This window comes from Cibotium barometz, chromosome 37 (assembly GCF_041138505.1).
Source record: "Cibotium barometz isolate CiBa-2024 chromosome 37, ASM4113850v1, whole genome shotgun sequence".
Taxonomy (NCBI): domain Eukaryota; kingdom Viridiplantae; phylum Streptophyta; class Polypodiopsida; order Cyatheales; family Cibotiaceae; genus Cibotium; species Cibotium barometz.
In genome coordinates this window covers 20,680,898-20,698,393 of record NC_141082.1, presented here as the reverse complement: position 1 = coordinate 20,698,393, position 17,496 = coordinate 20,680,898, and the positions used below count along the sequence as shown (strand labels likewise).

The window sequence follows — 17,496 nt, the reverse complement described above, 5'->3', positions numbered from 1 at the left end:
GTTAGTGTTAATCTGTCATGTGCTTAGTGTTAATCTATGATTAAGTCTTCCACTCCATCACTCATGTGATAGATGCTTTGGTGTTTTCTGAAGACGTAAATTGAATGGTAATCATTACCAAATATGGAAATTCAAGATGAAAAAATATTGGTCCTATTGGATCTATGGGAGATCATCACATGTATGGAGAGAAAACCGCTTATGCCCATAAGGAAGACCTTTAAAAAGAAGAATTTGAAATTAAAGAAGGAACATCGATTGATGGTGAGGCATTGACACCCGAAGAGCAGGCAAGGCTTGGGGCTGAGCTTCAGCAAAACGTACTGGAGTAAAACCAGAAAGCCCAAATGGTGTTCGGTATGTGAGTACAGGACCATATAACACCACATATCAGTTTTCCAATAAGAGGCATGAGATTCTCTCCGCAGCACCTATACGACTTCATATTAATTTTCCAATAAGAGGCATGAGATTCTCTCCCAACAAGCACCTTTGAAGAAAGAAAGAAAATAATATTTAACTTCTATGAAAGACCCAAAGGGTCTATGAGACCAAAAGTTGATACAGCAATTCCATGGAAATACTAAGCCATGGAAAGCAAAGAACTGAAATTAAAAAACAACTAAGATTCTTTTGGTTTTGTATGAAAGTGACTCAGTTTGTTCATTTGTGTCACCATTCTTTGGTAATAATGAACTCTGTTTTGAATTTTTGATAGGGAGGTTTAATTTTGAATGTAGATGAGGATATGGAGCTTTGGAGAGGGACTTAAGTGTCACTGTTGTTAATTACTACTAACATGTACATAGTAGAAATAGTTAACGATCCTTGTTACATTGTGTAGAAAGTCTGTAAGCTACATTCAGAACACATTCTGGAATTGCTTTGAAAGAGATCCTCTGATCACATAAGCTGTGCAGGTTGAGCGCCATGCAAAAGACTATCAGGTGCAGGTAGAACATCTTGAAACTGTCAAGCATGATTTACAACAAAAGAGTGCTGACATTGATAGGAGATTTCAAGAAGTCCGAGCCATGAAAAAGGAGGTTAGAATGTGGCAAAAAGAAGCAGAAAAAGACTTAAGTACTAAAGCGGAAGGGTTTTTGAAGGACAAAGAGGACCTGGAATCCCAGAAACAAAATCTGGTACTGGAATGATATTGACTCATCTTCATTCATAATTCATATAAATATTTTTCTCTTGCAAATAAAAATTGTGTTTGGCAATTCAGAATTTCATCGAAATTTTTGGTGGAATATGTTTTTCCCAGAAGAGGGTGTGAGTTCAAACCAAGACGTCTCACATGCACATTCGTGTGCGTGCATGCACGCGCGTGCACACACCTACACACACTTTTTTTTTTTGTGAAAACCATGCTTCTATTAACAATGACTTATGTACAATATAGGAGATGGACTCAAGGCAAGTCCATCTTTAGAGAACTTAAGTAGTGGAAAAACACCTCGAACTGAATAAAAACCATGTCCTCCAACTATAAGCAGTCATGGAGGGATTGTCGCAAATTCATGTTTACCCAAACATAGCATTCTTTCTTATCTTCCGTATTGTCCATAAACCCCAATATCTAGTCCATAAGAAGAAGGCATCAAAATCAGGAGAGTTTGGCACACTAGTCCCAAATATCCAGAAATGCTTGCCATATCATTTGCCAGGGAAGTGACCTGAGATATCATCAGCCAACTCTCGTCTTCAAACAATGCCATAACAAACGTGGAACAGCGCTAGACTGAGCTCCACATCTACAGCAGGTGGCTCCAGCTATCCGTCTGTTGGCAAGCATCTCTGCAATAGGGAGGACACCCACCAAACAGTGCCAAAGAAACAATCTTTGCTTTAAAGGCAGCTTACTTTTCCATATATTCTGGAGTTGTTTTTTCCACCATCTTTCACTCTTTTGCATACACCATAGAGTGTTACCATGTGCATGAATCCAAAGCGGTGGCAGTAGATGATTATACATGCTAGCTGCAGTTATCTTATCCAAATGTAATCCCCTTGCATTTTTAGTTTGCCCTTTCACTTTCCAATCATGAAGCCTATCATTTCTAACTAGTGGAGGCAATGGTTCATATGGCTGCAATAACCTTTTAATCTTTCTCCATATTGGTCTATGATGTAGACCCAAGTTATATTTACCGCACGCCTGTGGAAAGGATAGCACATTCCCTGTATCATCCACAATGTCCTGAGCATGCGTATACCCAAGGATGCTAAAAGCATGCTTTACATAGCTAGTGGTTCTGCAAAGAAATAGGACACATCTCTCTCAACGCAAGGGAAACGACTGAAACGCACATGCATATAAAAAACATACAAATGCCACGCGTGAAGCCGTACACAGCTGAAAGAAGCCCTCACGCAAAAGCTAAACATGTTGCTCGAACGAATCCTCAACCACACGACAAGCAGACGAACTCACACACCACCTCCCAAGCCACTGACAGAGATACACATGGCAGTATGGAACTGCAATGGTTCACTATGGGTGCAGCTTGGACGAGTGGAGCATGTTATGGTGGGGAGAGACATCATACTTTTGACAGAGTCACATCAGAGCCCAGAGAGAGGGCTACCTCGAGTAGAGGGATTCCAGTGGGAGTCAGCATACAGGAGGACCACACGCCAGGGTACCTCGAGAGGGTCAGGGGGAGTAGCAGTTCTATTCAGACGGGAGCTACAGGGGAGACTGAGAGTGGTAGCACAGGATCCAGAGGCCAGATACATGTGGATCAGCTTATAGCTCTCACAGGACAGGGTTATATACATAGCTCTATGTTACTTTTCTCCATTAGGATCCTCCTATGTCATTACAGAGGACATGCCACAGGAGGAGGAGATAGGAGCCTCGCCATACACTTGTCTGTCAGAGGAGATTATGCATTATTCTACACTAGGGGAAGTATTTCTTACGGGCGACTTCAATGCCCACACACAGAGCAGACAGTGTGAGGTGTATGACTATGATGACATGGAGATCCTCCACCCTGTGGATCCAGAGGAGATAGGGGCTAGTCGGGCATCAGAGGACACTGGACCAGACAGAGGACATTATGGGGACCACTTACTAGGGTTGGGAGCCAGGCATCGTCTCGTTATTTATAACGGGATGCTACAGTGGCCGGGATCAGGAGGGCTAACATGCTTCCCACATGGGGGTCATACACGGACCGGAGGCACGGTGGTAGACTACATTATGGGGTCTTTGGAGGCATCACAGCTTGTCACCTCATTCTCCATTCCACCTCGTCCTATTGGGGCAGATCATACATACTTGGCATTTTCACTAGCCGGATCACCAGTATCACCAGCCCCCCCACATACCGATGCCACACACTACCATCTACTTCACACATGACATGGCAGACATATACACCGGCAGAGTAGAGGATGGGCTCCTACTCATGGATCCCCTGGCACCTATGGATACCATTACAGCCCAGCTGGCATCACTCCTACACATGACTGCATTACAGAGCTTCCCACATCGTGTCCACTCAGGAGAGCCTGCGAGATCTGGGACTGTGCCCTAGAACAGATGGTATGATGACGAGTGCAGAGCCCTATACTCATGGCTCCGCATACAGAGAGCCTTGGGAGCCATCACAGAGCAAGAGTCGAGGAGAGAGATGAGGAGACTTACTCGCCGCAAAAGGCGGGCCTTCGCAGAGATACAAGAGCTAGAGATCTTTCATTTCCTCATGAGTAGAGATAGCCCTGTCTCATGGTGGCACTTCAGAGAGCCCCGGACACCGACACCTATTGCAGACCCACAGACATGGCACACATATGCAGAGGGCCTATACCACGCCCCACAGCAGCCACCTGTACCTCAGCCACAGGAGCCTCGACCTACCACAGCTAGCTTCTTTACCCACTCGATGGTACAGGAAGCTATCCGCCGCCTACAGCATGGACGGGCCGCCGACCATATGGGCCTGCAGGGTGAGCATCTCATATATGCAGTAGATTCTTTGGCTCTTTTTCTTGCACACCTGTTTAACAGGGCACTAGCAGAGGGTTTGCCTGCGGAGTGGACGATGCACACCATTGTGCCGATTCACAAAACAGGGGATATGCTCGATCCGAGCAACTACAGGACGGTTATGGTTGGCCACGTGCTGGCCAAACTCTATGGTGCAGTGTTGGAGCAAGAGCTTAGCTTATATGCTGAGCGAGCAGGTTTACGCTCATCAGGACAGGCAGGCTTTAGGACAGCTTTCTCTACCACTGACCATGTATTCACTTTGAGATGTATGATTGATCAGGCCAGAGTGAGGAAGAGAAAGCTCTACTGCTGCTTTGTGGATTTCCGCAAGGCATTTGACACAGTACCACGAGAGAGGCTCTTTCAGCGCCTGCAGTCTCTTGGCATACCAGCAGATATGACATGGGGCATCTATGCATTATATGAGCAGGTTTTTGGGCGAGTCAGATGTCCAGGAGGTATGTCCGAGACTATTGCTAGCACCATTGGTGTGAAGTAAGGATGCCCACTTTCCCCCACGCTATTTGGGTTATACATTGATGAGGTGGCTGACTTCATTACATGGGGAGGCGGAGATGGAGTTGATTTAGCAGGTACCTCAGTACATACTATGCTTTATGTTGATGATATTGTATTAGTGTCTGAGTCTCCAGGTGGTCTACAGCAGCATCTACATGCACTCCATGATTTCTGCACACAGAGGGGTCTTACTGTGAACCTTGGGAAAACCAAGATTATGGTCTTTCATACATCGAGACAGGGCAGGAGTCAGCTGACATTCACTCTCGCAGGACGCCAGGTGGAGGTGGTGACATCATACATGTACCTAGGGGTTACCTTCTCTGCAGCAGCCACACGCTTCACCATGGGTTCAGCAGCCAGAGCTAGATTGACACGGGGATATGCAGCATTGGCTATGCTAGAGAGACAATGCCACCAGGCGCATTTTCAGGAGCCCCGGACGAAGGGGTGGCTATTTGACACATTAGTCACACCGGCATTGATGTATGGAGCAGCGGTATGGGCGCTAGGCCTTGCTACCCATTGGTGGACACAGATAGAGAGATCACAGGCCCTCATGATGGCACGCATGATACGCAGCAAACCGTCAGTACCTCATGACATTATCCGAGCAGAGTTTGTTGCGCCTCCTATGATGGTAGAGGCCATATTTCAGACTATATGCCTGCTAGACAGATTCAGAGAGATGCCACAGGACAGATTGTCATATAGAGCTTTTGAGGCATCGAGACAGCTGGCTGAGGCAGGAGACAGAGGATCATGGTATGCACATGTCACACATTGGTTCTCACAGCATGGCCTAGACATGGATCATCTACCATTGAGAGGAACAGAGTATTGAGACAGGACCTATGGTAGCTCTATACACGAGAGACATGGATATCGCCTACACAGCCTCTTCCACCAAAGATGCTATACTACAGAGATCACTTCATGAGTATCACTGATGATGGATTTATAGAGAGGCCTAGATACATGGAGGGCTTTTTACCACACGGCTCCTGAGTGGCTATTGGTCAGCTTAGAGTTTCATCACACCGATTGGAGATTGAGGCTGGCAGAGCAGCACGGGTCCCCCGAGAGGAGAGGGTATGCAGATTGTGTAGAGAGGAGGTGGAGAGTGAGGAGCATTAAGTATGCAGATGCAGAGCATATACAGCCATTAGAGAGAGATATCCCATTTTATTCAGAGAACCACATTCCCTACGCCAGATCTTTGAGGCAGCAGACCAACGCATACTGGGGAGATTCATTCTAGACATACAGCGCCACAGAGAGACATCATTACAAGCTCAGACAGCTCTAGAGGGGGGACGACAGACACAGATTACTACATTTTTTCAGAGATCCATCCCACTTCCAGCCCCTACACGGCAGGGAATTACTCTCCAGAGAGCAGAGACACTCAGAGCCCGCAGGAGACAGAGGACACCTGGCTTTCGGACACCACGCCTATACCAGAGAGAGATGACAGAGATCAGAGCTCAGTTTCACGGGGAGGGTGCGGAGCGACTGGCTCGCTTCAGAGCACACCCAGGCATGTTCTTCAGGGAGCTGTGGACACCCCCTTCATTGATGTATACCATTTTATACCCCCAGTATGGTACAGGATGGACCTAGCTAGGTTGCATATCATGATTGTATACTCCATGCATATAGCTTTGCATTCTCCTAGTAGTAGAGCTCCATCCCCTCCCCCACTCATTGTACTTATTGCACACCCAGATTTAGCTTTTTAGTTCAGTACTTTTTCATTTTGTTGGGATGACAGAGGATACCCCATACAGGTACACCGATTTGTCTCATAGGCCGAGTTCGGTCTTTTGGAATACGTTAATAAAATCTTTCTTTCTTTCTTTCTTTCTCTCTCTCTCTCTCTCTCTCTCTCTCTCTCTCTCTCTCTCTCTCTCTGAGCACGCTAGGTACATGTGGGTTAGACTGAGGGCAGAGACGGGCAGATATCTCTACATTGCTATATGCTATTTTGCTCCTAGTACATCAGTGTATGCATCACCTAGCGGGCAGTCTCCCTTTTCTATTTTGGATGATGACATTTGGGAGTTCTCCAGGGATGGTGACATCATTCTCTTGGGGGACTTCGATGCCAGGACCGCCCATTTATGATACCTCAGAGGAGATGTTGAGGGAGCTTGATGTTAGGGATATGGGCCTATCTAGACTCTCACAGGATGAGGAATATACTCTGTATGGGCGGTATTTGATAGACATGGGGACTGCACATGGATTGGCCATCCTGAATGGCCTACAGAGATTCCCGGCAGCGGGCAGTTTCACTAGCTTTCCACATCGGCATGGTGCTAGTAGAGTGGACTATGTTATGGCTCAGCCCAGTCTCATTTCCTCCTTTCAGGATTTTATGGTAGGCACTAGGCCGGTTGGAGTAGCAGTGGATCATGCTATCTTGTCCTTCACTCTCACATTTCAGTTCTGCACAGCTCCATTGGGACAGGTCTCCACACACACTCGTTATACCTTTACGAGGGAGACTGACAGTGTGTACACGGATGAGATATACAGACGCTTATGTGCCGAGGAGCCGGGACGGCCATTAGATGAGCTCACTCAGATATTGATAGAGACGCTTCATGTTGCAGCATCAGAGGCATATCCCCATAGTCAGCCTACACGGAGACGATCTGGAAACATGCCCCAGAACAGCTGGTATGATGAGGAGTGTAGAGAGATGAGGATCAGATTACAGAGAGAGGTGCTCATGGGTGTTACCACTCACAGACAGTCACGGATTCCCTTCCGGCACCTAGTGCGACGGAAGAAGAGGACTTATCTTACTGAGTTAGAGAGGGATTTGTATCAGTTATTTATGAGTCAGGACTCTGGCGAGGCATGGAGACTATTCCATGAGCATTCACCATCACCAGCCATTACCTCCATAGAGATTTGGGGTGAGTATGCAGCATCCCTGTACACAGCACCAGGACAGCCGCCCCTGCCAGACCCATCGGAGCCATGCCCAGAGACATGTGCTTTCTTTAGTGCTGAGATGGTAAGGAAAGCTATTGACAGGATGAGGACTGGGAGAGCATATGATCATGATGGTTTGGTAGCTGAGCACTTTATTCATGCCAGAGATATGCTTGCAGAGCTTATTGCTATGATGTTTAACCGAGCCATGTGTGAGGGTTTTCCTGAGACTTAGAATATGTCCACGATTGTGCCTATCTTCAAGTCAGGGGATCCCATGCGTCCTGGGAATTATCGTACCATCATGATTGGTCACACATTGGCTAGATTATATGCATCTATTCTTGAGCAGGAGTTGAGTAGATGGGCAGAGAGTGAGGGCATAGGTGCATTAGGGCAGGCAGGGTTCAGGAGAGGTTTCTCCACTCTTGACCATATCTTGACACTCAGAGCTATTATTGAGGAGGGTAGATTATATGGCAGGAGGATTTATTGTTGCTTTGTGGATTTCCGCAAAGCTTTTGACACAGTACTGAGAGCCAGACTGATGCGCAGACTACAGGAGATGGGAGTGCCCACAGAGCTGATTTGGGGAATCATGGCTTTATACAGGACAGCTGTGGGGCAGGTACGTACTACTCAGGATATATCTGAGATGGTTCACTCCACTATTGGGGTGAAACAGGGTTGTCCCCTTTCTCCCACCTTATTTGGGATGTATGTGGATGAGGTTTCGGACTATGTAGAGCGAGAGGGTGACATAGGAGCACACCTAGCAGGGACATGGATTCTGCTATTATTGTATGCTGATGATATTGTGCTGATCTCAGATTCTCCAGAGGGGATGCAGCGTCATTTGGATGCATTGCACACGTTTGCACATGACAGTGGATTGTCTGTTAACCTTCGTAAAACCAAGGTGATGGTGTTTAACACCACAGCACAGTGGGTTAGGAGGTCAGTACCCACCTTTACAAATGGTCAGGAGATAGTGGAGTATACAGATGCATATACTTACCTTGGTGTGGTTTTTAGTGGCCCATTATTTTCCTTGAGGAGAGCAGCGGAGACCAGATTGACCAGAGCTTATGCAGCATTGGGGAGACTAGAGAGGATGTGTTCGTAGGTTCAGTTTCAGGAACCTTGAACAAAGCTCTGGCTCTTTGACACTTTGGTCACTTCAGCCATGCTGTATGGAGTGGAGATATGGGGACCCTCAGTGGATCACCACAGCCGAGCTGGTAGCACTGATGGATGGAGATGTATGGAGAGGCCCTTGGTTTCTATGATTTCCCGGATGATTAGGACCAAGGCCTCCGTACCACATGATATTATCCGTGCAGAGATGGCTGCTCCCCCATTGGTAGTAGAGGCACTCACTCGATCAGTCTCCTTTATACATAGCACTTGGGCTTTCCCTAGAGACAGATATGCTCGCTTAGCCCTGGAGTCTTCACGACAGTTGGCATCACAGGGAGACGGATCATGTTGGTATGCACAGATGACAACTTGGTTCCAACTGCATGGCTTTAGTATGGACAGGCTACCTCCATTTCACAGGGAGATGAATCATGTTGGTATGCACAGATGACAGCTTGGTTCCAACTGCATGGCTTTAGTATGGACAAGGTACCTCCATTTCAGTACTCCCTGGATGCACCCTCCCTCTCTCTCACACGGGCAGAGATTACCATACTTATCAGGCAGGACTTGACTCAGCTGGACACTAGGAGGACATGGATACAGCTGACACACGAGCTTGGTACGAAGATGGCTTTCTATAGAGATCATCTTCTCCAGCTCACGGAGGATGGGTTTGTGATTAGACCCAGCTACATGGATACTCATCTTTCTCATGGGGTACGGTGTGCTATTAGTCAGATGCGCACATCCTCACACCAGCTAGAGATTGAGATTGGCAGATTCAAAGGAGTACCAGCTGAGGCCAGGATTTGTCAGCTGTGCCAGATGGAGCCAGAGACAGAGTTACATTAATGTCACTGTCCAGTATATTATGAGATACGAGGCCGTTTTCACTGCCTAATTAGAGAGGGTTTCGGACCACTTTCTAGAGTCATGAGATACCAGGAGCAGAGATGCCTCGGATTATAATTGCTGGAGCTGTGTAGACATAGAGAGGGTCTCTTGGGATCAGAGAGGGAGAGACACCTATAGAGGCAGATTACAGACTTCTTTCGACCAGAGATTGAGCAGTCAGGCCAGCAGACATTGCAGCTAGCCCCAGAGTATAGCCGCACCAGAGGTACACTGATTGATCGGGCTATAGAGCTGGGGCGGTCCAGGTGTCCCAAGATGAGAGGCCCATCTCGACACCGGCGGAGACTACAACAGAGGACCAGGACCATACTAGCACGGCATGGGAGACGTCCAGTCAAAGTACTCACCATGCAGGACATTGAGGATATCCGCCATCGAGACCGATGAGAGACATCTTTGGATAGTGATGTATATGATGCTTACCTTTGTTGCTGGAGTTTTCCTTCCCAGATGTTATCCATTAGGAGCTCCTAGTACCTTACTTTTCCTCATAGTTATTGTTTCAGTTTCAGTTAGTTGTTTAGTTGTTTTAGCTTTTCTTACACAGACATTGTATCAGATCCACCAATTGTTGTAACCTTTTTGGTCTCATAGGTCATTTTGGCCTTTTGAGGACATTAATATATCATTTGATTTCTCCAAGGAGATATTTGATCTGAGGACTTCAACTGATCACCATACTTGATCTACTTTATATACATTTTCCAATATTTTCTACTTAGTATCATCTAGGAGTCTTACTTACAGTTCTTATAACTGTATGATAGTCAGTTTATTGTACTTTTCAATTTCATTTGGTTGTTCTCTTTGATGAGACACCAACTTCAGATGTTCTCTCAGTTTTGGTCTCATAGGCCATCATGGCCTCCTAGAGACGTTAATATATCATTTCATTTCTCTCCCCCGACCACTAGAGAGCCGGCTCACCTCCTCCACCTTCTCCGTCGGCATGATCCGCAATGCCATTGACAGGTTGCAGAATGGCCGAGCCCAAGATCATGATGGATTAGTGGCAAAGCACCTTTTGCATGCGAGGGACGTGCCCGCGCCACTCTTAGCCCACCTGTTGAATCGGGCCCTTTGCGAAGGTTTCCCTGCCAGTTGGTCAGCGAATACTGTAGTACCGATCCTGAAAGCGGGTGATCCTACGGTTCCGAGTAACTATAGGACCATCATGGTTGGCCATGTGCTAGCCAAGCTTTATGGATCGGTACTAGAGCATGAATTGAGCAAATGGGCAGAGACACATGAGAATCGGGCACATGGACAGGCAGGATTCAGGAGGGGATACTCTACCCTGGATCACATCTTCACGCTTCGGGCCATCATCGAGGAGGGCAAAGCTCATGCGAGGAGAGTATATTGTTGCTTTGTGGATTTCCGCAAGACATTTGACACAGTACCACGAGGGAGGCTGATGCAGAGGCTATAGGGCATGGGGGTGCTCATTGAGATGAGATGGGGAGTCTTTGCATTGTATGAGTTAGTCAGAGGCCGGGTCTGGGCTCTGGGAGGGATGTCAAAGGAGATCACCAGCACTATTGGGGTGAAGCAAGGTTGCTCGCTATCACCCACACTCTTTGGGCTATACATTAATGAGATCTCCGACTACATTGACAGATTAGGAGGACTTGGAGCTGGCTTGGGAGGAGTGTTGATCCCTCTCTTGCTCTATGCCGACGACATTGTTCTTATCCTAGATACACCAGAGGGGTTGTAGAGACACTTGGATGCATTATGGACTTTCTGCCAGGATACGGACCTTACAGTGAACCTTGGGAAGACCAAGGTAGTGGTGTTTAACACCTCTCAGCAGTGGGCTGACCAGTTGCCTAAGTTCACCTATGGTGGGGAGATAGTATAGAGAGTCAAGAGATATGTCTACCTAGGGGTCACTTTTGCTGGACCGCGCTTTACCATGAGGAGGGCGGCGGAGGACAGATTGACTAGAGGATATGCTGCACTCGGAGCCCTGGAGAGCCAGTGTGCACACATCCAGTTTCATGAGCCTTAGAGGAAGCTTTGGTTATTTGACACGTTGATTATACCAGTGCTTTTGTATGGCGCTCCCATTTGGGGGCCGAGTCTCTATCATAGGCAGAGGAGTGGATCTACAACAGAGTAGCTAGCCTTGAGTGCAGGGGAGTTTTATGATGGGTAGGAGCAGATGAAGAGACCACTAGTGATGATGATCTCCTGCATGCTCAGGAGTAAATCATCAGTACCACATGAGATAGTCTAGGTAGAGATGGAAGCCCCACCGATCGTAGCCGAAGCCCTCTTCTAGATGGTCACTTTCATACATAGTCTGTGGAGCCTCTCCAGACACAGATACTCTAGACTCGCACTAGACTCGTCCAGACAGATCACATCACAGGGCGACACGGAGTGCTGGTATGCCTACACTAATGTCCCCCTCGTTACGTTGCCTTCCTCCTTTACGGTACAGCCTGGACTCCCCCTTCCTAGAGTTGAGCCGGAGTGAGCTCAACAAGATCATCAGGATGGATATCATTCAGCTACACATAGCACACACATTGTTCACACCGGCCGCGCTACTAGGGATGAAGATGGCTTTCTATGAGAGCATCTTCTCCACTTATCCCCTGATGGTTTTGTTGTCCGCCCGAGGTACATGGACATTCACCTCTCTCATGGAGTCAAATGTGCTATTGGCCAGATCCACCCGTCTTCACATCAACTGAGGATAGAGACCGGTTGATATGGAGCCGTCTCCCTTCCCCTTGAGGATCGGATTTGCTACCTCTTTCAGCTGGAACCAGAGACTGAGGAGCACCACATATGTCGGTGCCCAGTGTACTATGAGATCCGAGGGCGCTTTCATTGCCTCTTCCGAGATGGGTTTGGACCATTGTCCAGAGTGATGGACTACTCATACTAGCGTTGCCTTGGGCTTTTTCTCTTGGAGTTGCGCAGACACCGAGACCACAACCTACGCTCGAGATAGGGGGGACGTGTCCGAGACACAAGCCAGCACACCCTTACCGACTTCTTCAGAGCAGCAATGACCCCACGCACCGTTGACCACGAGTCAACTGGGCCCACACAACCAGCTCGAGGGGTCTCTTGGAGTTGCGCAGACACCGAGACCACAACCTACGCTCGAGATAGGGGGGACGTGTCCGAGACACAAGCCAGCACACCCTTACCGACTTCTTCAGAGCAGCAATGACCCCACGCACCGTTGACCACGAGTCAACTGGGCCCACACAACCAGCTCGAGATAGGGGGGACGTGTCCGAGACACAAGCCAGCACACCCTTACCGACTTCTTCAGAGCAGCAATGACCCCACGCACCGTTGACCACGAGTCAACTGGGCCCACACAACCAGCTCGAGGGGTCACCTTGGACAGAGCTGGAGAGCTATATAGAGCATGGCGTCCACGACTCAGTGGGTTGCGGTCCCAGCCCAGACATTATCAGAAGATAGAGGTGATATTGGCACGACGTCGTGCGGCATGACCTCGACGCTACAGCTTGTCTATGTTGGATCGACCTATGTGAGACATTATGGGATGAGTCTATCTCAACAACTGCTTCCCATAGCCTACCATTTTTCCAGTTCCACACTTTTATTAGATATGCCGCAAATGTATCAGGCCACTAGTTCCTCTTTCTAGCAGTTGTATTAGGCCACTAGTTCCTCTTTGGCCACATGTTATAGCTAGTTGTTTTTCAGTTTATGCTTTTCATTTTCTACTCGGGACATTTAGTTTCCTTGAGTTTTGGATGTATTGGTACTTTAGTCTCATAGGCCAATTTGGCCTCTTGTAGACGTTAATATATCTTTCTCTCTTTCTCTCTCTCTCTCTCTCTTTCTTTCTTGAGGACCTTACACCGGCACAGATAGCATACCGGAAGGAACACATGCCGTGTGTGCTTGAGGTAAGGAAAGAGGGGAAATGGGCAGTATACAGAGATGGCCGAGTCATCATTACGGAGAGGAGGCCCGCTTGACGGTGCGCTGCCTATGAGACCTTGCGATTCACGGTGTGGAATTGCAACGGAGCCCTTAGAACAGATGCAGGATACTTAGAGGATACTTTCAGACACAGTGATATTGCTATGTATATGGAGACCCATCAGTGCACAAACAAGAGGCTTCCTGACGTGCGGGGTTATAGATGGGAATCAGTTTTCCGCCCTCAGCCACGCACACTGGGAGGTACCAGAGGATCTGGAGGAGTGGCAATACTTCTCAGGGAGGAGCTTCGTGATAAAATACATGTGGTACATAGAGATGCAGATGCGAGGTACATGTGGGTCCGAATATGCAGAGAGGGGCTCCACGAGCTATATGTGGCGTTATGCTACTTTCCCCCAGACCACTCCAGGTTTGCACCAGCAGGAGAGTTGCCCTATACGCCACTATATGATGATATCATGAGGTTTGCCAGCAGGGGAGACATTACTATTGGGAGACTTTAATGCACGTACATGCACAGAGCAGAGAGAGCTGTATGAAACTCAAGAGACTATGTACCGGGAGATCACGACAGAGGATGTAGGGTTGAAGAGATCAGCATAGGATGAGGGGGAGATTACAGATTATTGCAGGCATTTTCACACTCGGGAGTGCACATGGGTTGGTCATATACAATGGCTTATCGAGATGGCAAGCATTAGATGCTCTCACACACTAGAACAAGGTGCAATACTCGGAGTACCAGGCTGTCTCTCCTGAAACATCTTCCATGCCCTCTTGCTGTCCTTCCCTAGGAAGAGTTGGTATCTCCTCCTCTAGCTTAACTAGATAGGCTCGTTTCTTCCTCCACACAAGACGTCGAAAGATCATCCTGGCCTGCGTGTGAGTCCCAATGGCAATCTCACGTTGTAGCTGTGTTCGTCTCACGACACTAATCATCATACCAACTGTTCTGTGGGGCAGTGCTGCAGGGGGGGTGGAAGCGATCATAGTGTAGGGAAACGCATATGAGGCGGATGCATGTAGTACACTTGCCAATCCACTCGTGATCTCGTCCAGAGGGCTATGCGGGGCTAAAGCGAACAAGCCATCAGATGCAGTATCTCGGTAAACCCCAACTTTCTCACATGTAAACTGATATCTCGGGTACCTAGGTAGATGAGTGGCTGGCCCATCTCTCGGGGATCTACCTACTAGTGTGAAACTCACGTATGCATGATCGGCTGCTATGCCAATGGGCCCCATCAAGTAGTCCACTGTGCTCGCTCCCCCTTGGCATACTTATGCTAGAGAGCTATATGATGCCCCCCCACCCCCTCTCCACTGGGAGCTAGACCGGCTAGCAGCACCTTTTTTACTATACGGATGGTGCTAGATGCGATAGACAGGTTACAGAATGGAAAGGCCACATGATCATGATGGGCTAGTTGGAGAGCACTTCTCATATGCGCGCGACACTTTGGCTCCGCTCATCGTACATATGTTTAATCGTGCCATTTGTGAGGATTTCCCGGCAAGTTGGATAGAGCATATCATTGTACCACTCTTTAAGAGTGCGGACCCCATGGTACCAGGCAACTACAGGACGATCATGATTGGTCATTACTTGGCCAAACTATATGGCTCTATATTGGAGTCGGAGCTGAGCTGCTGGGCAGAGAGGCATGGTCATCGAGCACATGGACAGGCCGGCTTCAGGAGAGGATTTACTATCTTGGATCACATACTGACACTTCAAACACTTATTGAAGAGGGTAGGGCACAGAAGAGAAGGATCTATTGCTGCTTGGTGGACTTTCGCAAAGCCTTCGATACCGTACCACGTGCCAGGCTTATGCACAGATTGCATGACATTGAGGTACCCGAGGATATGCAGTGGGGGATATATGCTTTGTATGAGTCTGTGATGACAGGTAGAGTCCGAGCTCGAGGCGAACTATCCGATATGGTGACTAGCACGATAGGGGTGAAGCAGGGATGTCCGCTATTGCCCACCCTCTTTGGACTGTACATTGATGCGGTCTCTGATTATGTAGCCAGATTGGGAGGCCCAGAGGCATGCTTGGCAGGGGTGTTGATACTCATCTTGTTATATGCTGATGATATTGCTCTAATCTCAAACTCTCCGGAGGGATTACAGAGACACTTGGATGCATTACAGGCTTTCTGTGCGGATAGAGATCTGATAGTGAACCTTGGGAAAACCAAGGTTATGGTGTTTAACACCACATAGGCATGGGTGACTAGATCAGAGCCTCAGTTCACTTTCCGAGGGGAGCCGGTTGAGTACCTCAAGTCATATGTCTACTTGGGAGTTCATTTCACAGGACCGCATTTCTCCCTAAAGGAGGCAGTAGTAGCTAGATTAGCTCGAGGGCATGTAGCCTTGGGGGCACTTGAGAGGCAGTGTGCACACATACAGTTTCAGGGGCCGCTGTCGTGCCATGGCACGTCTATGGTGTGAAACCATGCATATGAGGCCATCAAATGCAAATCCAGATGCATGGGATTAAGTGCCATGACTTGAGTCATTATATGATGCCTAAGTACATATGTTCATATTGTAAATGAGGTTCAATAAGACGGCGAGCTGAGGCTGAGCCAGGTCTCGAAGCCTCTGTACATAAGTGTGGTGTGAATCATGGAGTTTTTTATGCTTATGGTAGACCTTGTAGTAGGGAACACCCCTCTCAACATGTATGGGAAATGTGAGAGCATGTATGATGCAAGGATTGGTTTTGAAAGAATGCCTTTTCGAGATATCGTGTCTTGGAATGCCATGATTTCTGTTCTTACTCGAAATGAGCAGAACAGGGAGGCCTTTTTTTTCGCAGCCAAAATGATGGGCTCTCTCTTCACCTGAGCTCTGATTATGGTTGTGGGCTACGTCTATCCAGCATACAAATGCTTCAAATGCGTGGAGATGAACAGGCCTGATGTGGAGCAACTCTGGTTTTGGTGTCAATATTGGATGATCATGGCAATTGTCACTGTCCTGGAGAGACTAGGGGATGCCTTTGTATCATGGCTACCTTTGTATAGTGAGGCCAAACTTGCGTTTATTGTTTATCTGTGGTATCCAAAGACAATGGGAACTACTTATGTTTATTCAACGTTTTTGAGGCCTTTGGTGGTCACCCATGAGGGGGACATTGACCGCAACTTGAATGAGCTGACAACAAGAATAGGTGATCTGGTATCTCATTATTGGCAGAGGGGTTCAGTATATGCCCAGTCTCGGATCATGGAATTTCTTCAATATGTGGCATCACAGGCGCCTTCTTCAAGACCTGAACAAGGCTCGGATGTCTCTTAAATTCAGCCGCCCCTTGGCTTCCAACAGCCACCATCAGGCCACCAATCACCATCACCAGTAACAAACTACACATCTGCGCCTGTACTGCCGATGGAAAACCACTCTCAGGGCGACCCAACAGTTGGTGCTGGCTATCGTTACCAAGCACAGCCACCCCAACAAGGTTACTCACAGCAAGCACCAGGATATCCTCAGCCACCCTACCTTAGACAGGAACAAGAAGCACCTTATGAAACGATGAACGTGGAGGAGTCCCCAGCCAGTGTCTCAGGCAGTTAGCGTGCTTCCGGATTCAACAAACAGCTACATGACAAGGAGGCAAAGGTCTCACGGGCAGCAGCGCAGACGCAAGGTGGCGGCTTGCGTGGCATGCGAAGGATTTTTTAAAAAAAAGGGAATATCCGAGTATTAAGCTAAAAAAAAGGAGGCGCAAGCGTATTTTAAAATTGGGAAATCCGATTTTTTGGCTGCAAAAGTGAAGGGAGCCCGATTCTCTGGCGGGAAAGAAATGGGGAAAAACCAGAAACGCAGAGAAGAGGGGGGGAATATGCAGAAACGGGAGAAGAGGAAAAACTAGAGTTTGGATTTTTGCAGAATATCTTGTTTTGTGAAGACAACTTCTGTTCAAGTCTTGTAGGAGTTTGAATTACAGAGGAAATCAAGCTGCATCTAGTGATACGCTTCCTGAAATTTTCGAAAAATG

At 47.8% G+C, this 17,496-nt stretch overlaps 1 protein-coding gene and 1 pseudogene across 1 annotated transcript in view; both read left to right on the top strand.

Moving 5' to 3' along the window:
* LOC147617048 (uncharacterized) overlaps window positions 1-17,496 on the top strand; it is a 200,325-nt gene that overhangs the window by 100,793 nt on the left and 82,036 nt on the right. The window contains exon 8 of the mRNA XM_086776415.1: window positions 921-1,145. Within this exon, the coding sequence (XP_086632541.1) occupies window positions 921-1,145 (225 nt within the window). The remainder of the gene's footprint in view (window positions 1-920; window positions 1,146-17,496) is intronic.
* Window positions 16,317-17,042, top strand: LOC147617050 (HVA22-like protein i pseudogene; annotated as a pseudogene).